General features: G+C 30.8%; 2 protein-coding genes across 2 annotated transcripts; one reads left to right on the top strand and one right to left on the bottom strand.

Moving 5' to 3' along the window:
- The first annotated feature begins 1,134 nt into the window (after positions 1-1,134).
- On the top strand, positions 1,135-16,364 carry B9d1 (B9 domain-containing protein 1). The gene is made up of 8 exons (XM_080151792.1): positions 1,135-1,260; positions 6,843-6,917; positions 7,547-7,587; positions 8,028-8,123; positions 10,765-10,859; positions 11,103-11,198; positions 15,581-15,726; positions 16,291-16,364. Exons 1-8 carry the CDS (start codon positions 1,212-1,214, stop codon positions 16,362-16,364), a joined length of 672 nt encoding a protein of 223 aa, XP_080007918.1. The 5' UTR covers positions 1,135-1,211.
- A 2,090-nt stretch (positions 16,365-18,454) lies between these two features.
- Positions 18,455-24,915, bottom strand: LOC145311749 (galactoside alpha-(1,2)-fucosyltransferase 1-like). Its single transcript, XM_080150726.1, has 5 exons — positions 24,817-24,915; positions 23,956-24,170; positions 20,892-21,015; positions 20,385-20,538; positions 18,455-20,067 (listed from the first exon to the last, which is right to left on the bottom strand). The coding sequence occupies exons 1-5, from the start codon at positions 24,859-24,861 to the stop codon at positions 19,880-19,882; spliced, it is 726 nt and encodes a 241-aa protein (XP_080006852.1). The 5' UTR covers positions 24,862-24,915; the 3' UTR covers positions 18,455-19,879.
- Between the last annotated feature and the right edge of the window lie 218 nt (positions 24,916-25,133).

Genomic DNA, 25,133 nt, shown 5'->3' with positions numbered 1-25,133 from the left:
ATAGATACCATAAACATCATTCAATTGTGGGTTAGGCAAAGAAACTCCGCCACTTATTTTTAATTCATTTAAAATGAAGATGTTTAATATATTGTTGATTTTTAAAAGGTAAAAAACCTGCTGGAGACAAGGTTATTTTTTTGTTACTGCAATTGTCTTATCCCTGCTTTTATTTCATTGTTTTACCATAGAAAAAAATATTCTTACACATGTACAGTACATACTAGGTATACATTATTCTATTACTGATTAAATCCTTATAAAATCTTTAATGCATATGTATTCCTTTCAGGGATGGAGAGGTATTTGACTTGATATCATCATTCTAACGATTTCTTACTTTGCATGATTCTATATTAACTGAAGTCTTCTTTTTAGAAAATTAGAATTATAAGAGAAGCATTTTTATAATTAAGTTTTATAATCATGCTGTATTTAAGCACTATTTTCGACAACTTTGGTAATTGATATTCTATTTCTTCAATTAATTTTGTTTGTCTGACTATGATTATTCGCTTTTATAGATGTTGTTATCCTTGTTAATCTATATTCCTCTACAAAACTGCATTTATTAGGCATTTGATTTTGGTTAAGATTTTCATCATATACATGCACTTTTATATAGTGTTAACAATCACTTAATAATTATTTTTTTTCTTCTTAATTTATAAAAATAAGTTTTTTTAAAAATATGACATAGAATAAAACAGTTTTCGTGTCTGTACTAAAATATCTCACTAACTGCTTTACTAACTGCTACAATTCTTATCTACAGAAAGCTTCTCATATGTCCAGGGAAAGTATTTAACTATTTTTGGTGAAGGTATCTAAAACCTGATAAAATAACCCCTCTTCCAATTGAATATTTTACTTTTTGTTTTATAACTAAAATGGTAAGTTGAGGGTCCCCTAGTCATTTTTGTGCCCCTAGAGATTTCCAGGAGCATAGCCGCAAGTAATGTCATAAATTGAAAACAGATTTTGAGCAATTGATCAGACTTTTTGTTCACTCGTTTTGTTTATTGGTTGGTTGCTGTATATTCTTTTTGGCGGCAACTACTTTGATTTTATTTTTCTATTCGCGGACACTTGTTGACAATATAAATTGCAATAAATGTATATATAGTTTATTTCAGAAGAAGAAATGAGAGAATGATTTAAAATAAGAAATAGAAATTATATAAATCTAGTGAAATAATTTAGTTTAAGATATGATTACGGGAGGTGACTATACATCTGTTTTCCTTTTAAATATCACAGGTAAAATTATCAGATTAAAGTAAAGCCTTTCTGAGATCTTAGTGGATGGACATTATGATATTTATGTTGACAAGAAAAAAAAATGTTCAGTTGCAAGATAGTTTTGTTCATAAAAATCATTAATACGCAAAAAATGTATCCAATTACTAAAGCGTATTAATTTTTAAAGGTTTTGTGATTTTTTATTATTTTTGGAGGAACTTTATTCATGTTTTTAAATTGCATACTTTTAATTTACTTTCCAAAGAGGAATTTAGAGAAAAAGAAAACGATTAAGAGTAAATACGGACACTCTACAATACAGGGATCTAAAACGATAAGCCAATGGCCGATAAATTCATGTGCATCCCCAATGATGATGCAAAAAATTAGATTACAATTTGTGGTTGAAACGCTTTGGCACTCAATTGAATAAACCAACCAATAAAATCTGAATAATAAGTCCCTAAAGTTATTAAGCTAACTAACTAAAAAATATTATTTAAAACTTTGGGGACTAGTGTAATAAACAGCACATTGTCTCCTTTCTTCCTGCTTACAATAGTTTCACATCTAAACTTTTGTATTATTAGAAGAAAAAAATATTTTGATTGAATCATTGAATGGTTTTAAAAATGTTGGTAAATTATTATCTAATCTAAATCTGTTGTGTTGCGTAATGGTAAACAAACATATTTTAAAATATGTTGTTTTTATATGCCTAGCATCACTATATGTCTCTTCTTCCCTCTCTGACTGACTCACTCTTACTGGTCATATATACACAAAACTTATAACTTAATAACATATTATGATAGCTTCTAAGTGAAACGTTTTTTTACAATTGATATACATAGGATTCTATAATAGTATCATTTTGTAATGGATGTAGAATTCACGTGGATATTATAACAGGGGAAAAATTAATGTCATTTTAGCTTGCTAACATGGAACTCATCTATTGGTAAGTTCGTTCATATTGTAGGAAGGGAGGGGAGGGGAAGGGGTAAAGGGGATGGGATGAGGAATTATCATTTTAGCCCGCTGTGTGTTTCACTTTATTAGAGAACATGAAAATCTGGTGTAAGATCCATGTAATAATATATCCATTCATTTTGTAATACCTTCGATACAGATCTCCACATTGTCGTAAATTTGTGGTCTCAAATAGGCAGGGTCCAATATTTTTTTTCTCCAAATTTCCAAATCAAATGATAAAATTTATTCTAACTTCATGCAAAATGTAGGTTTTATATTAAAATCACATTTTCTATGATTTTAACATTTACCATTTACTTTATAATTTTTAAAATCCTATTTAAATGATAGTAAAAGAACGTTTGAACACTGAATGTGCGTATTCTTATATAACCTAGAACCTTATACATGCGGTGTTCCTAAAGTTGTTTTCTATTTATCAGAACAGCAACAGATAGTTTTAATAGAAATATATTAAGATTTATTTGGCTATAGAATAAATATATATTTAGTAAAAATATCCCCCCCCCCCCTCTTAGGAAACAAAAAACTTTCTCCATGTTAATTTATGATAAACTTTTTCCATTATGGTTTCGAAGCTAATTAATATCCGGTGGATTAGAACCGGTTCTCAGCAATACTAAAAAATCATGCATTGCATCGTATTACAGACAATCTTCCACGAATATGAAAATAAAAATCATAAAATCAATACCAGTTTTGGGGCATAAAAACATTGCGATCAAGTACTTATCAATTCTTAGCTTATATGTATGTACACCGTTTGTGAGATATGTCTGCTGTGTGGTGAACTGAAATTAGTTTCCGAATGTGAACACATTTTCCTAGGTGTTTCCCAATCCTATCTCAATATTTGCTACTAGCTAAAGAACCTTCAAACTTCCAAAAAAAAAATCTAAATTTGAAAAATTAAAACTTTGAATGTATAATGTATAAATCGTTAATACATTCAAATTTTGATTTTTTTTTTTTGAAGTTTGAAGGTTTTTTAGCTAGTAGCAAATATTGAGATAGGATTGGGAAACACCTAGGAAAATGTGTTCACATTCGGAAACTAATTTCAGTTCATCTGCTGTGTATATTTAGATAGGGATAAGTAAATGGATGATTAATCAGTGTTAGTGTTAATTTGAGCAGTATACATTAGATACATAGAAACTATTTTTATTCAAATTTCCTACCCAGGATATGGTTTTCCTTTACATGGGAAGCATCTTATAGGCAAAAATAGGGTTTGTAACTATTTTGTGAATGGGTACCTCAACTCTTTGAAGAAAAATCATCCTGGATCCTCCCCCCAGCCCACCCCCTCTCTCACTAAAAACGATTTTTTTTCTTCAAGTCATTAGGGACGTAATCGCTAGTTTTAAATGAAATAACTGAAATCTTGCGATAATAGAAAAGCTTTTGTTTATCCCCATATCTCTGATTTTTATCATGTGTAAATATCAGTAGACAACTAAATTGGAATTATAAAGCGTAAGCAAAATGGATTGCGGATTCTTAAGAAACAGTTAAAAAAACAAGAACAATTACGTACAATATAAATTAATCATGAATAACAGCATTTTTCTAAAAAAAAGTCATTTTAATTACTACCGCAAATTTTTTTTTTTTGAAAACTCTATTAATGGTTTTCATACAAGACAGCAATTGTTTTCTTCGACCTGCTTGCAATTCAACTTAAAATCATGTTATTTGTCTATTTCAAGTTTTGTTTGAAAAGCGAATCTACTCTGTAATGTAGGTAAATATGTCCTGGTAATAAACTTATGTGTTATTTCTTATGTGAACTATTATCTCGGTTTTATTTAGACTTTAGTTTTTCTCATTCGTCGACTTAAAAACTTTTGGGACTTTTATTAATCTTTCAAAAATTTCGACCAATAATTTTAATCTAGAAAGATTTACATCATTTTATTGTCCATTTGCTTATTCCTTAAGATTCCTGAGAAGACCAAGCCCAATGTAAAACATGTCTATCGCTTTTTTTTCTGTATACCTAAATCTATCAAAAGTCTTCTTTTTAGAAAGTCCAGTTCCGGGTTAATCATTTATTTTTTGTAAACGAAAATATTGGGAAAATTGGAATATTGCAATTTTATTGTATGGCTTTAATAACTAGTAAAAATGGCTTACATAATATAGACATACTATTTTTTCCATCAATATTTTTGACTGTATGGTTTTAATAAGTAGTGAACATGGTGACATATTACCGACATAAAGATAAAATCATGACATTGTGACTACATACACGGACAAAAATTATTTAATTTTAAAAAGTTTTTTATTATATTTAAAAGTCCGATTATTTTAAAATATTTTGATATAAAGATATTATAGATATTTAAATTAATACGTTTGACAAAGAGTCGGGGTTAGTAAAGAGGTGTTTTCTAAATAGGTTAGAAAGGATATCTTGTATTTGATATATGATGCTATAGATACTTTTTAAGTTCCTTGAACGTAAATATTTCAATTTATCACTTTTCTTTTAATACCACATATTCAATAAAGCGTTTCCATAAAATTACCAAAAACTTTGGCAATAATTATAACAAAGTTTAGTCAGGGATCTAAAGGGATAATACAATGGCCGTTAAATTCATGTACATCCCCAATGGTGATACACAAAATTTTATTTTCTGAAGATTTAAATTAGTGGTTTAGCGTTTGGACACTCAACTTTAAACCAACCAATCAAAATTCTACGAAAGTCCCCAAAGTTGTCAACTCAACTAATAAGAAAACATTGTTATACAACTTGGGGAACTAGTGTAATAAACAGCCCATTGTCCCATCTCTCTCTGAAATTTAGTAGTGGCTTTGACTTGTAAAGGAGATTCAAATTTTGTAATTTTGGTTGAAAAATGATTAAAGATCACCTAGGTTTATATAATAAACAACACTTTAATATCACAACGTTTGTCTACAGGTTTAAATGTACATTATAATAAGTTTTTTGAGCCATACTGAAAAATCATGTAAAAGTAAAATAATCGAATTCCAGACAATTTTCCATGAATATTAAAATAAAAATCGGGTCTAACAAAACTGGTTTCAATCTTATAGTTTTAATATCCATTGAAATCTGTCTGTAATACTATGCAATAATAACTATTATTAAATGCTATAAAGTCTACCTAAACTATTGAAATAGCATATCGACAGAAAGCTGCTTGCTTTTATAGGGAAAGCTGGCAAGAACTTTTTTTTGCAGAATTGAAAGAACACCATCACTACCACTTGATATGTTTATTAATGATTAAATTTAGAAATTTAGTGGTTTTGTGTTCTTGCCTTAGGGTGTATGAAAGGGTTCATTTGTCTAATATGCTTCTATAATAATTATTCATAGTAGGAGCTAGTATCAGGGATCGAAAGGTATAAGTCAATGGCTGATAAATTGGTAGGTAGCACAGATGAAGGATGTTTCCCTGGACTAACAGATAATCTATATTGTCTAGGTAGCATAGATGAAGGATGTTTCCCTGGACTAACAGATAATCTATATTGTCTAGGTAGTATAGATGAAGGATGTTTCCCTGGACTAACAGATAATCTATATTGTCTAGGTAGCATAGATGAAGGATGTTTCCCTGGACTAACAGATAATCTATATTGTCTAGGTAGCATAGATGAAGGATGTTTCCCTGGACTAACAGATAATCTATATTGTCTAGGTAGTATAGATGAAGGATGTTTCCCTGGACTAATAGATAATCTATATTGTCTAGGTAGCATAGATGAAGGATGTTTCCCTGGACTAACAGATAATCTATATTGTCTAGGTAGTATAGATGAAGGATGTTTCCCTGGACTAACAGATAATCTATATTGTCTAGGTAGTATAGATGAAGGATGTTTCCCTGGACTAACAAATAATCTATATTGTCTAGGTAGCATAGATGAAGGATGTTTCCCTGGACTAACAGATAATCTATATTGTCTAGGTAGTATAGATGAAGGATGTTTCCCTGGACTAACAGATAATCTATATTGTCTAGGTAGTATAGATGAAGGATGTTTCCCTGGACTAACAAATAATCTATATTGTCTAGGTAGCATAGATGAAGGATGTTTCCCTGGACTAACAGATAATCTATATTGTCTAGGTAGCATAGATGAAGGATGTTTCCCTGGACTAACAGATAATCTATATTGTCTAGGTAGTATAGATGAAGGATGTTTCCCTGGACTAACAGATAATCTATATTGTCTAGGTAGCATAGATGAAGGATGTTTCCCTGGACTAACAGATAATCTATATTGTCTAGGTAGTATAGATGAAGGATGTTTCCCTGGACTAACAGATAATCTATATTGTCTAGGTAGTATAGATGAAGGATGTTTCCCTGGACTAACAAATAATCTATATTGTCTAGGTAGCATAGATGAAGGATGTTTCCCTGGACTAACAGATAATCTATATTGTCTAGGTAGTATAGATGAAGGATGTTTCCCTGGACTAACAGATAATCTATATTGTCTAGGTAGTATAGATGAAGGATGTTTCCCTGGACTAACAAATAATCTATATTGTCTAGGTAGTATAGATGAAGGATGTTTCACTGGACTAACAGATAATCTATATTGTCTAGGTAGTATAGATGAGGGATGTTTTCCTGGTCTAACAGATAATCTATATTGTCGCCTGTGTTGGGTTTATGGACAGGGGTGTTCATTCAAAATATATGATACTATGATAAGAAAAATCTTTTAATTGGTTGTTAAAAACATTTTATAAATTAAGTTTTTTTCTGTGAATTTTTTTATGAAGACATTATTGAAACAAGGATGACAACATCCATAAAAGCGAAGCTCTGAAATATTAGGACAAAGGAACATTAAAACTTGTAGAGTGTCAGAACTCCTAAATAAGCAGAATAGAAATATGCGCGTTTTAACAAAATTTTAAGACAATTTGTTGCAAAATTGCTTAAGTAAAGGATACTGTTTAAACACATACACACATTTTAGGACTTTATTACAGAGAAGTTTTGCTTATAACATTGTACTACATATGTTGTCCTAGAGATCAGAAATCAATATTCTGGCAACGATTATAGAGTTGATACGGCTTCTAAATTGTACAGGAACCATCATGCAAAGTTTAAAAATGATATGACAATTGTAACATGTTAAATAACGAGAAGAGCTAACCGTTACGGGCGGACAAACCGACCCTAATTTTAAAAAAGTTTCGCTTTTAATTATTATCATTTTCTATCTTATAGTCCTGTCAATTGAAATTTATTTAAAAACGACATTTGCACATTATATTTGAATGAATGCAACGGCCAGGATTGGACAGTAACTGCTGGACATGAAGAGGGTCTTTCACAGGTAACAGGAAAATTAAGCTAAATTTAATAAGGATTAGGCAGCTGCAGCCTTAACTACCCTTTTTTCATAAAGCCGGTATCATCAACTCGACTGCTAAAGAAGCAGCTTACAGTGCCTAGTAAAAAATGACGTCAATGACAGGCAAGTATACATTTTAACATTACAATTGCAATGTATACTGGCCTATCATTGGTCATTTGTATTGTATGAGGTCATTTTTTATTAGCCGCTATAAGCTGCATCACTGCTGAAAATCTTAAGCTTCAACCGCCGCCACATCTGGAAAATAAATTGTGGCTGATGGCGACTAATCACAAATATGTACTAGAAGAATTCCTAAGGTTGACTTCGGGAATAAAGTAACAAGATCAAGGACTTATTTTTAACGTCGGACTTTAGTTCAAAGTTAGATTTAGATTAAGGATTATTTTTTTGTTTAGATAACTGCCAGAAGTCATGATGAGCTTGGCCGTTTAGTTTGGAACTTTCCTTTAGATATCACATTCAAATCCACCAGTCCTCACGGCTGGCCACAGGTTAAAATAGATAGATAGTTTAATAGATTGATAAAACGATAACTAAATAGATAGATTGATAGATTCAGTGACGTGTGGTAGTGGGATGTCAACATCCACCCCCCATCCATAAAATTTTTAAAAAAAACATGTTAAATCGCTGTGCACGCCACTGGTCAAATTGCTGAATTGATAGATTAATTGATAATTTGATAGATTTGTCAATAATTTGATAGATTTAAATAAACTGTTGAATTGAAAGATAAATAGATAGATAGATAGATTTGAAGTTTGAAGATAGATTATTAAATGTTCCAGTTTTAATGTTGGTATATTAGTAGATTAATATATATCTGCTTGTGTGTGTCATCTCTCTCTACCAAAGATATCCCTAACCACTAAGAGTCTCTAGAGGCCTCTAGGGGCATATCCGCTAGTGATAAGTAAATAAATCATATCTTACATCTTAAATTTAAAAAAATTCTCAAAGTGAAAGGTTTTTAGATTTTTCATTAAATCTTTTTTATAATTAGGAATATGTGATTTTACAAGTTGCATGCTGGGGCCAGAGGGATGTCAAAATATAATACACTAGCAGCTACACCCCTAGAGGCCTCTAGGGTTCTTAAGGCTAGGGGGAGGTCGACCTCTCCCACTTTTAATTGTAGTTTTAAAAAGAAAAAGTTTATAAAACTTTTGGGGGGAGTGTTTTTTTCTATTAGTGATTTTTCTTGGGAGGGTGGTGGTACCCTCCCTCAAATTATTCATAAAAATTCCCAGGACCTATGAAAAGCTACCCTGTAAAGGAGAACAATATCGGTTCAGTGGTTGGCGAGATCTTACACACACAGATGCACAGTCAGATTATTATAAAGATAACTCAATCGTAACATCACCTTACCTAATCCGTTTAATCCGTGAATTTAAGAGGTGCACTATTTTTACACATAATATTGAAATCTTCTACCCCCTTAAAACAGATCATTTAATGGGAAGGAAGGTAAAAACCTGTGCACTCCTCTAAAGTAAAATCATCTTAAAAATTCAAGTACACACACTTATGTAAATAATATCCATTCTTTTCATAAAAAAGGTATAATATGTAACTCTATAGTTTCTCATGAATATTTTAAAAAGTTTAAAATTGAAAGAGCATGTATGTAAATCTGAAAAATGGCGGAAGACTTCTTTTGTTTGCTTTTCATGGTGTGTTTAAGTAACAGCAAATTAATCATTTCTAAATTTAGCTAACCTAAGAATTAGAATTCACTTTAAAAAAAACAACTCTAATCATAACTCTTTTCTTAACTGTCGGTACGTCGAAACGACAGTGCGACATTCAAAGATTGTTAATATTACATCAGGGCTTCAGCCTTAAATTAAATATTTTGTTAAATAAAAGGATTCCTATTTTTTGGGTCAGGTTAAGACTTCCATATGAATTTAAAATTTGTAAAAGGATTTCCCTGAGGCTTACAGGTAGCTGACGCGTGGCTGCCGAGCCCTAGATTACATTCAGCTAAATTCACTCACTGGCAAACAACAACAAAAAATGTAAACACTCTAATCTAATATATGATAATATTTTATGTTACAAGGCCTGGATAAATTTATAATATAATCAATGCATTTAAAGGTTTTAATTTCTTAACAATTGTTAATTTTATTCTTTATGCCAGTATTCTTTACCCTACTGTACTTTAAAATTGAATAAAAAAGGTAAATTCAGAGGTGAATTCTTTAAAAAAAAACTTTTGCCCCACTAAAATTTTAGTGAGGCAAAATTATTCCCTCTAAATTTTTAGTTTGCCTCACTGATTTTAGTGGGGCAAAAGTTTTTCAAGAATTCACCTCAGCTATTTTCATTCATTGCATGTTTGTATAAATATTACAAATTCAAAATCTGTATAAATATGGAGATTTAGGCTCAACATAATTAAATCATCTAATTTTACAATTTCGTTTTTCAGACATTTTTGGGGAAGAAAAATAGAACAAAAGTTTAACTTAATATAAAAACTGAGTTCTACTTCTATCTTTGTGTATCAGCAGATCTTGCTAACCTCTGAGACAATACGATTATTCTTTTCAAGAAGTCTTGGTTTTGTCCTGGTTTTGAAATCAACTGGTTGTTATTTACAATATAATTATAAAGATATCTAATTTTGCATATATGAATAATTCTAAATTTAAAGGAAACGAAGCTACTATTTAATTAACTTTGGCAGTCAGTCAATCCATCCATCCGTAACAATATTTAGGAATGAGGTTTTTTTTAAGAAAGGCAGCTGAAATTTTTAGTGATGATTTCCTTTACACATGAACATCAAGTATATAATTTACTTGGTCTGTCGGTATGTCAAGCTTCAAAAGACACATACATATCTAAATATATCACGCCAGGCTACAATTGAATCAAGACAAAAGTAAGTGCCGAGCTCTAGACCTATAAATGGTGAAATTAGACATAAAACCATGATGATTCCTGGTAAAACTCAAATATTTCAACGGGGTCTTTTTGAAAATTTTAAGTTCAATTTTCATCCCCTAGGAGTTACCGCTTAATCATGACAAGAAAAGCAAAGATTATTTATTTGAAATTTTGAACAACTTTGCTTTTATAAAGTTCTTCATAAAACCACTCCAATTATTTGTAATTAAGATTGCCTTGGCTGTGTACGGAAGTGACATACTTGGGAATGATGTTGTTCGCGGATACGGAGCCGTTCATGCTCCCCTGGCTCCTGGTAGACACAGGTAAAAGTCCTTGTCCGTGGGTACGGAGCTGTTCATGCTCCACTTGCTCCTGTTAGACGCAGGTAACAGCCTGCAGGTGTCACACATTTGCAGGAAGAGAGAGGGCAGTGATAATCAAATAAATCTACTGCAACAATTTTAAATACTAAAGATTTTTTGGTCTAAAAATTTAGCTTTAAAAGGTTTGACAAACAAACATACGAACTCAAAGTACTTTACATCAAAATATATTAATATGTTAAGAGCTCGAGTGGCCATGTTTGTACCTGAGCCAACCAGCAGGCTCCAGAAGCTGGCAGGATGGTTCCTGGGCAGGAGACCTGAATTTGTTGACCTTAGGTAGATATATTTTTTGTCAACAATGAAATTAATTATTCTATGTTTTTTTACACTTTTTAGTTTGTCTAGTGTAAATGCTACACGTTTATTTTTTAAGTGCATTTTCTTACTAATTTTCAATATAAAGCTTCCTTTTTTAGCGTACTTTTAGGATTCTTCTTTTTTATTTTTCGTTCTTAAAGCTTCCCCAATAGGGTACATATATTTTTTTTCTTCTTCAATTAGTGTTTTTGAAATAAAGCTATATGGAACACTTTGATAAAATCATGATTTTCTTTTAAAAATCAAAGCCCCTGCGGAAAGCTTAAATCTTAGGGTCTTACTTATATAACTATTAAATAAATGAACTTAACCTTAATCGGTAAAGAGGATATTTTGTGAAATAATTGGTATCCCGTGTGGGTCCAATTCTTGTTTCAAGCAATTTTGAAATTGGGATTCCTAGGAAGATTAAGCTCCATTTAAACGCGAACATCTCTATCTCTATAATCATACTTTTACTAATATTTATCAGGGATAAGGGATGGGAAACGTAAGAAAATATTATTCCAGGCCTATTTTCCAACTAGGCCTAAAAAACTAGTTTCGGGATGACGCAGTAGTTAGATTTGAAAACTATGAACAATGATGAAATAGCTATTATATGAATGCAAAGAAAAAAAGTATAGAATAGAATTCAGGTAGTTGATTTCACCTATCATAAAATATAATAAAAACTTTTCAAAGGACCAATATGTTAGTGGCTTTAAGTAGAATCCCGTTATTACTTCGCCAACCCCCCCCCCCCCCATTTAAAAAAAGTTTTTTTTGAGATGGTTAAATCTGATTTATTTTCAAACATTTTAAGGGGGGATCTACTTCACCCCAAAATTTGTATATAGAAATAAACACCGCTTTAGCTCCCCAGCTTTAATAAATAAATTAAGTAGAATTGAATAAGTACATAGGTAACATTCTATCAACTAATTGTACCATAGCAAACATATAAATTAAGAATTAAAAAAAAAATTTATTTTACGTTAAATATTAACAGAAAAGTTCAATTAAGTGTGCAATAATTTTTACCAAAATTAATGAAATTTTTTTTTTAACAAAACACAGTACACTTTTATTTACATATTTTTATCATTTAGATGGGTTATCAATTCCACATGAAATGTAACTTTTAAATTGTCTAAAGACATGAGTTTTTCACATTGTTCTAAAGTATAAAATGTTGAATCCTACTCAGTCTTCAAAAAACGATCTCTAAATTTATGTTTTGCTATATGGACATTTATTAATGTGTAAATTTAATAATAAGTTGATGTGATTGAACGTCATATATATTGTTGTCATTCTAATAGCAGAAAGTTTCCATTGTTGTCTTTCTAATAGCAGAAATTTATGTTTGGTTGAATTAATTTAGCCAAAATAATGAACTGGGGGACGCGTTTGTTATTAATTAATTGGTTAATGCTAAAAGCAAGTTTCAGGCTATTGGATATTGGCCTACAGCCAATGAGGAACTGGGGGAAATGAGTTGATTTTATAGGCAAAAAAGAAAAGTTGCCCCATCACTTTTAAAAGGAGGCTGAGACCTAATTTTCGGTCAGGTTTCCCATCCCTTATCCCTGATATTTATAAATTATACTACTTCTTTGACATAATAAAAGCGGTTGCACCCCTTAGCATTTAGGTAAGGGGAGGGCAATAAAATAGACTAAGACAACCCTAAGTCTTAGATTCATTAATAAATAGCCAAAAACCATCCCTGGATAGTATAAAGCTTCCCTAAAATTGAGAACTTAATCGGTACTCAAGCAGAAACCCCAAATAACTTTGCACATCGTGCAGTCAATCTTCACTTTTTAATGTTTTACTATGTCTGTCTCATTCGTTGAGTTTCCTATTTCTGGGCGTTTTCATCCTTGTCTAATTTTAATTATTTATATAACTATAGAAATTGTTATATTCAAATCATTTAAATGGGCATTTAATTCTTTTAATTTAATTCATTTAATTCATTTAATTGCAAATTAATTCTTTATATAAGTTTTATATATTTCAAATAAGTATTAATGGAAATAGCAGCTATGCATCTAGAGGCCCAAGGAAAGAGTGAGGGTATGTCGACCCTTTACTTTTATTTTTCAAGCAAACCTTGCTTTGTATAAAACTACGACAAAAAAGAAAGAATTTTTTTTTTAAGCAAAGCTTTTCTATACTTAGGTTTGGCCCTTCTATGCGTACATCTGGAACGGATAGCTTTTTTTCGTTAATTTATGCATGTTATAATTGTCCTATAAATTTCACACTTAGCATGGTGATTCCAGTAGTAGTTAGGTACGATTTAGAAAGTGTAGGAACTATATAATCACTACCATAATGTCCGTTTGTCCAGTTTAGAAATATAGACTTTAAAATTTTTTGACAACTAAATTTTTTTGTCATCTGATTGATCTGATTTTTGGAATACTGATTCTTAGGACATCAATGTACAATGTTATACTCAAAACATCTCTATAATAAAGTCATAAAAATGTAAGGATAATCTGAAACATTACAGTTTTTTTTATAAATTTATAATCTGATTATTCAGTTCGTTTGTCCTACCGTTTCAAAGCTTCGCCTTTATGGATGTTGTAATCCTTGTTTTTAATCAAAATTAATTATAATTCGGAATTATATCAGAACCTAATACCAACTAAATGAAATAAGAGTTTGATGTAATGTTTAACATTTATTAATACTAATATCACATTTTAAAGACAGGTTAAAATAAAAACAAAATCAAGATTCGGTCGTAGGTACGGGTTGGGATCCTGAATGTTGAATCTTTCTTAGATAAACAAGATATAAAACAAGAATGGCTACGCCACAAGATAATGAAACACTGCAACCAATAGCAATGCCTAGAATCATTGTAGAATTGCCAGCAGCGTCCTCTTTTACAATCTCAACTAAATCTTCCTCAATGCCATCAAAGATGTCGTCAGCAAGATCTTTCTCAAAGTACTCAGTAGCAGTTGGAATTTCTTCTGTGCTGTCGCCAACTTCCTCATCGTTTTCGTGGATTTCTTCAGAATTTTTGTTAATTTTTGGAGGATTTGTTACGCCCACACCTTCTATGGAGTTACCAACTTTTTTGCCATCTTGATCATAATCAGAATAAAGATTCTCTTCAAGTTCAGTAAGAAGATCTTCAAGAACACGAATTTCTTCATCATCAGAAAACATCTCTTCTAAGAGTTCACTCTTTTTGTCATGTTTGGAATTAGTTTCACTTACTTCATCACTATTTTGCTCTGATTCTCTTTTATAATGCAGAGCAGAGCATGTTGTTTGATTAACGAGCAAAATAGTTATCAACAATAGCTGAATGTTTATTGCCATTTTTGGTTAACTGTATCTAGCTGTAAGCTTTGCTTTGAACTGATGATTTTAGCGGGTAATACCAGGTTTTTATGCAACTTTTGATACCATTTCTAATGATAACAAACGATGTTAGGATATGAGCTGCGTATGTCATGGTTACGGTCATCGCATAAAAGAGGCGGGGATTTAGGTAAAGGGGTAAAGGAAGTACTACCTGTTTGACCGTTGCGATACAGGTTGATTTACGGTTATTGCAACTTATAAGGGGGCGGAGAATGTAAGAATAAAAGTGTCTTAAACAAGATAACGGTTGGTTTACGGTCAAAATACGAAAAAAACAAATTAGATTATTTTTTACTTGTTACCAAAAAAGTTCATAAAATTCAGCAGATACGATTTATTTATTCTTTGGATTTTTGGGCCTTCTGTGAAACTAAGCCCTAACCGATATAGGTTTGTGTATTCTAATATATGAAATATTAGCGGCTGCGCTCCAAGCATCTAGGACTAAGAAAAGTAGGAAAATAGCCTTAAATTAAACTCAGATATAAAATACAATAGCCTAAAACCATCCAAGGACCTGTAAGAAGCTTCTATAAAAAGAGAACTCAATCGGTTTAGTAGTTATCAAAATCTTAAGCTACTTACAAAAAAAATCCGTATTACCTTATATTATAGGATATTTTGAATTTTTAACTCTAAGCAGTCAAAAGTTGAAAGATGTTTATCAAATAGATTGAGTCAAAACAGTTCATTCTTATATTCCCATAATATCTACAAAGCTTACTTTAATATAGATGTAGGAAGGGGCATACTACATAGACAATAATTTAAACAATGATTGAATTATTTCCAATAATCAGGAATCGTAAAAGATAAGACAAAGAACGATCAACGGATGTACAGTCCCAATGATGATAAAAAAAATTGATGGTGGAAAAGTTTGGATACTGTCAGTTTGTACCAACCAATCAAGATTTGATAAAAGTAAATAAAGTTTTAAGCTAGGTAAACATGCTTTTTAGGGTGGTTGGTAGTGGACAAGGACGTGAAGTAACTCGAGTGCGCAGCCAAGGATTCATAAACATCACATTCAATGTAGTTACCAAGGACCTATCAAGAATGGGCTATGAAACAATGCCCAAAGAACTTACACCTTTAAAACAGTCAGGTAATACATTTTTTAACAAATGTATATCATTAAGTTTAAAATAAGGATGACGACATCCATGAAAGCGAAACTCATTCTAATAACGCGTAACTACAGAACTGATTGGGTTCTCTATTTCAGGTAATTTTCACTTAGGCCTCGTGATGGTTTTAGGCTATTTAATTTTTAGAATTGAGTATTTGGGTTGTTTTAAGCTATTTCTGTAGCACCTTTGAATACAGAGCCTCTAGATGGTAATGGAACAACCGCTAGTTAATATATAAAGTAGTAAGGTTTTATTTGTATGAAGCTTGAGATTTCAATTTCTACTGACATGAATGAGTTCTCCTTTCAGAGAAGCTTCACATAGACCCTAAGATGGTTTTAGGCTATCTTAAAGAAATTATATTTGGTCTGAAATAAATTATTACCTCTTGTCGACAAAATATTTAAAAATCTTTGTTGGGTCAGAAGCTAATAACCCTAAGCTGTCTAAAGAAGTATATCTTTTTTAATAAGGTAGAAAATTGATATTTTTTTAACTAACCTATCTCTATACGAAAATCAATATTAATCTATTGTTAGGATGTTCCCAAGAGCCTCTGGATACAGCTGGACCATCTTCTCTTGGCAAAAGTTTAGAAGATATTCAGGAATAATTTCCATGCTAAAATATTATCACCATAATTTGGTGTATCATAGAGAGAGAGAGAGAGAGAACAATGGGCTGTTTATCACACTAGTCCCAAAAGTTTTTTGATAATGTTGACTTAACAACTTTGGGGACTTTTACTGAATTTTGATTGGTTGGTTTATTAAGTTGAGTATTCAAACATTTAAACAACTAATTTTAATCTAAAGAGGGGTTAATTTTCTGTGTCATCATTGGGGATGTACATCAATTTTTCGGCCATTGTCTTATCCCTAGCTGGGTATATCCTTGAAAGTAATTTTCTTCCCTCCTAAGATATGAAACTATTTAAGTAAAAAGGAACTAAAGTAGAAAGTTTAGGTAGCCAATTTGGCCTTAACCTATATGAGTTAGAGAGAGAGAGATCAAGGCTCCAAACGTTTCTTGTTATAAACCATATAAGAAGTTTTCATAAAGAGTTGCATCCTATTGTTCTAGTGGTTGACCGATAGTTTGTGTTGCCTTGACAAACAGACAGATAAACAAACAACATATTCTACATTTGTAATAATTTGAATAAAACAGCTAGTTTTATAGTAATGAAACAGTATATAAGCTGCAACTTTTTTTAAAATCTGAGAATAAAATTGAAAAGAGATTCCTTTGTTTTAAAGAAAAATAAAATTTCCATGGAAACTTTTAGGAGGAGAGAGAAGAAGCACTTATTTCTGGAGTACAAAATCTGGATTTGTGACGTTTTTAACAATTTTATTTATTGATAAATTTATCCTTTTTGTCTGATTTTTATTTCTATTTATTATATCATTGTTGATATGTTTGTCTTATCGAATTTTTTTTTCCATTTTTGTGCCATTAATATATTTATTACACCATATTGTTTTAAAAAATTCGAAATATCTTTCTTTATTACGCAATGACCGTCCAGTCCTTAGAAGAAATCTCCGCCCCCTATAATGCCGGTCAAAACAATTGATCAAATCTTAGAGTTTCATCGCCCAACCTTTTATTCGATAATATAAACATTATAGGTTAAAGGATGATTTCAAAACGTTTTTAAAAAGAAAAAAAATAATTTGCGTAGAAAAATTTCTTTGACAAACTTTGGTATTATTTTATAACACCAGACTGTTGCAAACATTATAACTCAATGTTGATTTGAAAGTGGGTTATGTCGACAACTTTACTTAATACAGTATTGTCCAAAGTAATATATATAACCAGGGAGTAAGGTAGGGGACAATGGATCAAATATTCAATTTTTAGGAGTCTCAGACTTTAGGTACTGGCTTAAAGGGAATGTGCAAGAATTTAGCAGTTTCTGACTGACTTAGGGTACTAGCGCACAGAATGCCGCCAACTAGTTTGTTGATTTTGATTTTGGCAGACAAGTATCAATAAACTTAATTTGTTATGATGTAGCTGGTTTTAACAATTTTTTTCTCTCCAGAAAATATCATTTCATAGATAAAATCTTTATTGTGATATTTGTTTAATAAGCAATCTAAGAATCCAATTAAATTTTGGGTTATAGGGCTATGGGTTGAATGGGTTCCAGGGAGATTTTTCTGGTTATGTTAGTCTGGTGTGCTGGTAATATAATTTTCAAATAAATGCTTTTTTCTTGGAACTTTCTTCTTATTTTATTGTTTTCTGTATTGTATTAACTCTACCTTTGAAATTTCCTCAATATTTTCTGGATTAATCTGGTTTTCAAGGCCTTTCAACAAATATTCTTAATTTGAATTAATTGCCCATTGTCCCCTCCCATACTCCCTGCATATAATCTAATTGGGGCGGGATTCTCCTTCGATTTCAAGTGACCATCTAGAGAACCCAAGAGCAACATCCGCTTGGCGATGGGATGCAATGCTCCAACGCCCACTGGTGGATATTAGGTTAAGTATATCCAACAGACAACCAACGAATTGTTTGTACGAACTTGGCCTGAGGTGAGAAGTCCTAACTGTGCATAGTAATGTGCCTGTTTATGATCCAAGGCATTCTCCCTACTCTAACAATTTAAGTCGCGCATCTGACATAGCAGCAGTAGGAACCATTTTAACTAGTCATCGATCATGTTATGTTGTAAAAAACAAGAAGATTTAAGAATATTTATTTATAAAACATAATTGTGACAATTAGAAAGGTGATATCACAGCCAATTTTATTTTCAGCACAGATGTGAGTGTATAGAGGATACAATAGTGATTAGAGTTAGGGACGGCTCTTTATTACTGACTGCTGTAATTCAATTTTAAGGCACTTCTAATTCTTTTTCTCTTGGCATACTAAAATGCAAATTGCTTCATTTAAGGGCAATAAACATCCAAGAAATGCAAAAAACGCCAAAAATAACTCTAGCTGGAAAAACAATGATAGTTTTGTATTTCAAATGTTTTTTGGTACCTTTTTCCTATTTACTTGTTAATTGAACTGTATTTAAATTTTCTGTTTAATACTACTGTAATGTATAAAAACAGCTAATTTCAAGGTAAAATCCTATTTGCAAAAATAGATTATATTTTGATATAAACAAAGCATTTGACTTAAGAAAGACCCCTTTTTTGTAGATGATTAACAACCCCTCTAAGAAGTTCAAATAAAAAAGTATAAAATTGAAATTCAAAGTGCCTTAAAAATCGATTACAAGAGTTTCGATAAATTTAGATTTTTTACTTGGACAAGTAATCAAAGAAAAAGAATAATAGTTTAAAAACCACAGCATAATAGACTAGTATCAAAATAAATCATTTACAATATTCGTTGTGAATAAGGAATTTTTAAAAAGGCAACATTTTTAAAGTAATTTAAATTACAACAGAATATAAAAATCCAACACTTTATGCATATAACTATTCTCAATATTTTAAGTTTGATTTTTTAATGATTATAAGAAGAAAAAAGGAAAAGGCACTTGTATTTGCATTAGATGTAAAAACGAAGCCCAATCTGTACCACTTTTGCACAACTCTTGATTCCTGTGACGTCATATAAATGAGGGAGTTGAGAGGAAAAGAAAGAAAACCCCTAAAAAAGAAATGGAGAATCCCTCATTTTTATTACGTCACAGAAATCAAAAGTGGTGCAAAAATGGTACAGATTGGGCTTCGTCAGATGTAAAGATTGAAATTTATTTGGATGGTAATTTTTTTTATATATTCGATTATTACAGTATTGTAAAACAATTTAATTCTTTCCATAGTTAGATATCGACTTAAGGATAAGAAAATGGACAGTAAATTTATTTTTATCCCCAATTAGGGAAGGGGGAATACCCTTCTGTACAGTAAAAATATTAGTGGAAATGTTTGGAAACTGCTAGTAAATGAAACGGACAATAAATTTCTTTTCATCCCGAATTAGGGAAAACATAATTCCCCTTTCTGTTTATTAAAAGTTAAAGTGGAAACTGCTAAACCGTGATAAAATAACAACATTTTTATAAATAAAATGTTGAAAAGAATAATTTCTTGTCCAATATCCTTTCCCTCCTGATATTTCCTACAAATATATTTATATTGATCAGAGAAGAAACCAGCCAGAATTATTTCCCAGCAAGCCTGCATTCTCCAGCTCCAATCCCTCCTTTACATTCATAATTTCCTTGGGGAGGACAACCTGACCGCCTGCCAGCAGACCTCCCCACAGCCCGAAGGTACCAAAAGACATGATTGTGTGGTTGCAAGCAGCCAACAGAGCCATATCTTCGCCTAGAAATATTTATAATCAAAAGAATAAAAAGTTTTTTTTTATTTAGAACTAAATTAAAATAAGAACACAATTTGTTGTGTAAATAAAGTACTAAAAAAACTATTTAAACTAACAAAAATATTACTATTCTACTTCTTTGAAATGGCTGCAAAACAAATATAAAAGCTAATGGGGATAAAATAGAGTTTTATGCAAGGAAAGAAAATGGACGATAAATTGATGTTATTTTACACTCATTGAGAGAACAAGTTTACTTTAGGAACAAGTGCAATTTTAATGTAATGCCCAATCCCTAACTTAGAATATAATCACTTGCCTACATCATCAGAATATGAATAAGGATGTTTGACATCTTTTGCAGCAATTTTAGTATTCCCCGCAAAAACAACATCAGTCCTTGGCAGGTATTCCTTGGCCCAGTTCAGGTCATCGCTAACAACAATAAATATTGCTGAATTCTTCAATTTTGCCTGAAAAAAACAAGGACATTAGATTTGATCAACGCAACGATAAATATAAAACTTATAATGACAAGCAACATAGACATGACTAACATATTGTAAAGTATGAGAAAAATGTAAAAGATGAAAAAGCAACAAAACTTTTATTTTGCAATAAAAAATATAGAATAATCGGGGATCTTGGGGGATAAGACAATGGACGTTAAATTGATGTTCACCCCCAATTTTCATACAAAAAAAATTAAACCACATATTGATTAAAATACATAATTGATGGAAATCGATTTAGATTGGTGGACACTGATTGTTTATACCCGCAATCAAACAATGATACAGTCACCGAGACACAAAAAAAAATTCACCTGATAAAAATCCATTGCCCTGTAAAAATAATCCAACTTGACAGGTTCTACTAGGTAGGTATTCTTGAGATGATTGAGGTAGTCTGTCCGCCTGATGTGCACTCCAACAAATGTTTCAATTTTCCTACATAAATAGTTTATTAATGGTATTAAAAAACAGAAGAATTTTATCTTCGATAATTTTATGGTTTGTTTGTTTATTACTTTAGGTCAGGTAATATTGGAAAGCCCCGCATTGTTAGGGCGGATCAGTAATATTTGACATAATATCATTTGGCATAAATTCATTTCACATAAAACACTTGACATAAAATCACTTCACATAAAGGTACATTTGACATAAAAACATTTGACATAAAGGTATATTTGCCATAAAGGTACACTTCACATAAAAACGTTTCACATAAAGGTACATTTGACATAAGGGTACATATGATATAAAGGTACATTTGACATAAAGGTACGATTGACATAAAGGTACATTTGACATAAAGGTACACTTGACATAAAGGTACATTTGACATAAAGGTACACTTGGCATAAAGGTACATTTCACATAAAGGTACATTTCACATAAGGGTACACTTCACATAAAGGTACATTTCACATAAAGATACATTTCACATAAACATTTTCTTATTAAAGAATTTTTCACATAAAAACGTTTCACATAAATATACATTTCAAATAAATTTGTCATGAAAACATTTGTCATGGGTACCAGTATAAAACTTTGGGTACCAGTAAAAATTTTGGGTACCAGTAAAAACTTTGGGTACCAGTATAAAACTTTAGGTACCAGAATAAAATTTTGGGTACAGGATAAAATTTTGGATACCAGTATAAAACTTTGGGTACCAGTATAAAACACTTCACATAAAAACGTTTCACATAAAGAAACATTTGATATAAAGGTACATATAATATAAAGGTACATTTGACATAAAGGTATGTTGGACATAAAGGTACATTTGATATAAAGGTACACTTGACATAAAGGTACATTTGACATAAAGGTACACTTGGCATAAAGGTACATTTCACATAAAGATACATTTCACATAAAAAAATTTTCTCATTATAGAATTTTTCACATAAAAACGTTTCACATAAAGATACATTTCACATAAATTTGTCATGAGTAACAGTATAAAACTTTGGGTACCAGTAAAAACTTTGGGTACCAGTATAAAACTTTGGGTACAAGTATAAAACTTTGGAAACCAGTATATAACTTTGGGTACCATCATAAAACTTTGGGTACCAGTACAAAAAAGTACGTTTAACAGATTTTCATTCTTAAATTTGGAAGTTTTTTTTTCATTGAAAATATTTTGAAGAAAAAAACATGATTTTATGTGATTATATGAAATGTACCTTTATGTCAATTTTGTTTTCATTTGAAGAGTACTTTTATTTTAAATAACATTCTATTGCAACAAAAAGGTGATGTTAGCAAATAATTTCTTGAATAAAATCATAAAACGTTTTTTCATTTAATTTTCATTTTTTTCACTGTTGTGTTTTTATTTCACATTAAAAATAAAAATCATAAAATATCTTCCAAATCAAAGAGAAAAAATCTTTGAATTATTGGTCAATTTAAGTTCAAAGATTTTTTTATTGTAAAAAGTTAATTTTTTAAAAATATTTTAGAAAAAAAATCTTCTAACAAAAAAAATTATCATAATCCAAGATGGCGTCAATACATGTAAAATAATATTTTCAAAACAAAAAATTAAAACTTGAATATCTTTTTTTACAGATTGAATTTCAAAAATCGGTCTGACAGTTTTTCCAAAGTCAGTATGATCTATCGAATGAAAAAGGTTTGAAACTGATAGAACATTTCTTTATACTAAAACATATTTTTTCTCCCGTTTTTTCCCACACTTCCAAAAAATGAAATTCAATGAAAATTAAATGGTTCTCACGTTAAAAAAAATTTCTCACGGGTCCAAAAAATGAATTTAAATAAAAATCATATGTACCATTTAAATCAAAATAAATAGTTCCCACATTCTAAAAATTTTCCCATGCTTGACATTCTTGAAAATTGCTAAATAAATGGACATTTAAATAAACCAAAGATCGCGTTTTTTGCAATGGAATGTACCTTAATGTTTATGTGAAATGTTTTTATGGGAAATGTACCTTTTTAATGTACCTTTATATTAAATATATCTTTATATGAAACGTTTTTTTTTGTAAAATATATGTCAAATGTTTATATGAGAAATGTACCTTTATGTCAAATGTACCTTTATGGGAAATGTGCCTTTATGTCAAATGTACCTTTATGAGAAATGTACCTTTTTGCCAAATGTATCTTTATGTGAAATGTACCTTTGTGTGAAACGTTTTTTTTGTGTGTAGTTTATCCATATGTAAAATATACATTTTTTTTATGTGAAGTGTATCTTTATGCCAAATATACCTTTATGTGAAATGGTTTTATGTGAAATGTATCTTATGTGAAATGTATCTTTATGTGAAGTGTACCTTTATGTGAAATGTAACTTTATGTGAAGTGTACCTTTATGTCAAATGTACCTTTATGTGAAATGTACCTTTATGTGAAATGTACATTTATGTGAAGTGTACCTTTATGTCAAGTGTACCTTTATGCCAAATATACCTTTATGTCAAATGTACCTTTATGTCAAATGTACCTTTATGTCAAATGTACCTTTATGTCAAATGTACCTTTATGTCAAATGTACCTTTATGTGAAATGAGTTTATGTGAAACGTTTTTATGTAAAGTGTACCTTTATGTGAAATGAGTTTATGTCAAATGATACTTTATGTGAAATGTTTTATGTAAAATGAATTTATGTGAAGTGATTTTATGTCAAATATTACTGATCCTGTTAGGGCACCCATTTATAATCCACGCAAGGTTAGGGACCCCTGCAAGGGTTAGACACAGAAAAATTCCTTATTCAAATTTTCATCTAATATAATGGAGTGGGGGGGGGGGATAAAGCACGTTAAAGAAAAGCCTAGATAAAGCACAAATTAAAACATTTAAAACTCCTACAGCACAAACAAAAATAAAATACCTTTTTAAATCAATCTCCTTGGCAGCTTTAGCTGAGCGTAACTTCAGGTCAGCACTCTCACGAAACCTTGGCTTGAACGTTAGAATACGCCGCAACGGATGAAGGTACTTATGGAATGCTTTTATTTGATTGGGATACTCGCCAATGTTTAGAGCATGCCCGTAAAAATATTTTGGGTTACTTATATCTGAGTAATCGTAGAATTCATCGTTCCTAAAAAAAATTTGCATATTTTTATAAGTCTATAATCCTAACAAATTAAAATAATATGATGCAATTTCAAAAGAAACAGACAATATTTATATTTTAGTAGTTGAAGATATGATTAATGGTGACTTACTTAAGATTTATTTATATTTTTATTAATAAATTTCTGACTTTAGACATAATTCCTAAATTAATGTGTGGTTTTTGACAGTATAAGCAATTTACAACGAGAATAATATTAATCAAAGATTTTATATAAATCATTAAAAAGAAAACAATCCTTATAAAAATAATAGGATGTATGTTAGTCCGTCTGTTAGTTTGTACTGAAGGATATCACTAACCGCTAAACCGGTATGGTTCTTCTGGGTAGGTTTATAACTATTTTGAGGGAGGGTACCATACCTCTCCCAAGAGAAATCGACCCTAGACAAAAATTACCCTATCCCCAAAAAATGCAATCTACTCCCCCCCTCAAAATTTTATTTTTCACTTATTTTAAAAATCTGAAATAATTATTGGGTTATATAATTTAACTCCCCCTCTTCAAGTGCCCCTAGAGATATAAACTGGTTTATCCAAATGATATTAACCTGTTTTGACGCCATACTGAAAAAAAGATTGGAATAAATGTAAAAATATGGCAAAATTCCTGAAGTAAATTGATGGCCAAGGTGTGTACCATATTCCTCTGCACATGGATGGACGTCCAAATAAATCATTACACAGGTCACTAGCCACAATTTATTAACAATATTATCTCAAATAAAAAGGTACATCGACAAACGTCCTACTGCGACAAACGTCCTAATGCGACAAATCTCCTAAACGACAAACAAAAATTTTAGGACGTTTTACTAAAGAGATGTCGCATTAGGACGTTTGTCCCTTTTGGATGTTTGTCGTATTAGGATGTTTGTCGCATTATGAGGTTTAGGAGGTTTGTCACATTAGGACGTTTGTCGCAGTAG

Source organism: Acartia tonsa, chromosome 2, assembly GCF_053477335.1.
Source record: "Acartia tonsa isolate MP-2025a chromosome 2, ASM5347733v1, whole genome shotgun sequence".
NCBI classification, from domain to species: domain Eukaryota; kingdom Metazoa; phylum Arthropoda; class Copepoda; order Calanoida; family Acartiidae; genus Acartia; species Acartia tonsa.
Note: the sequence above shows the minus strand (reverse complement) of the source record. Positions and strands in the feature narration are given on the sequence as shown.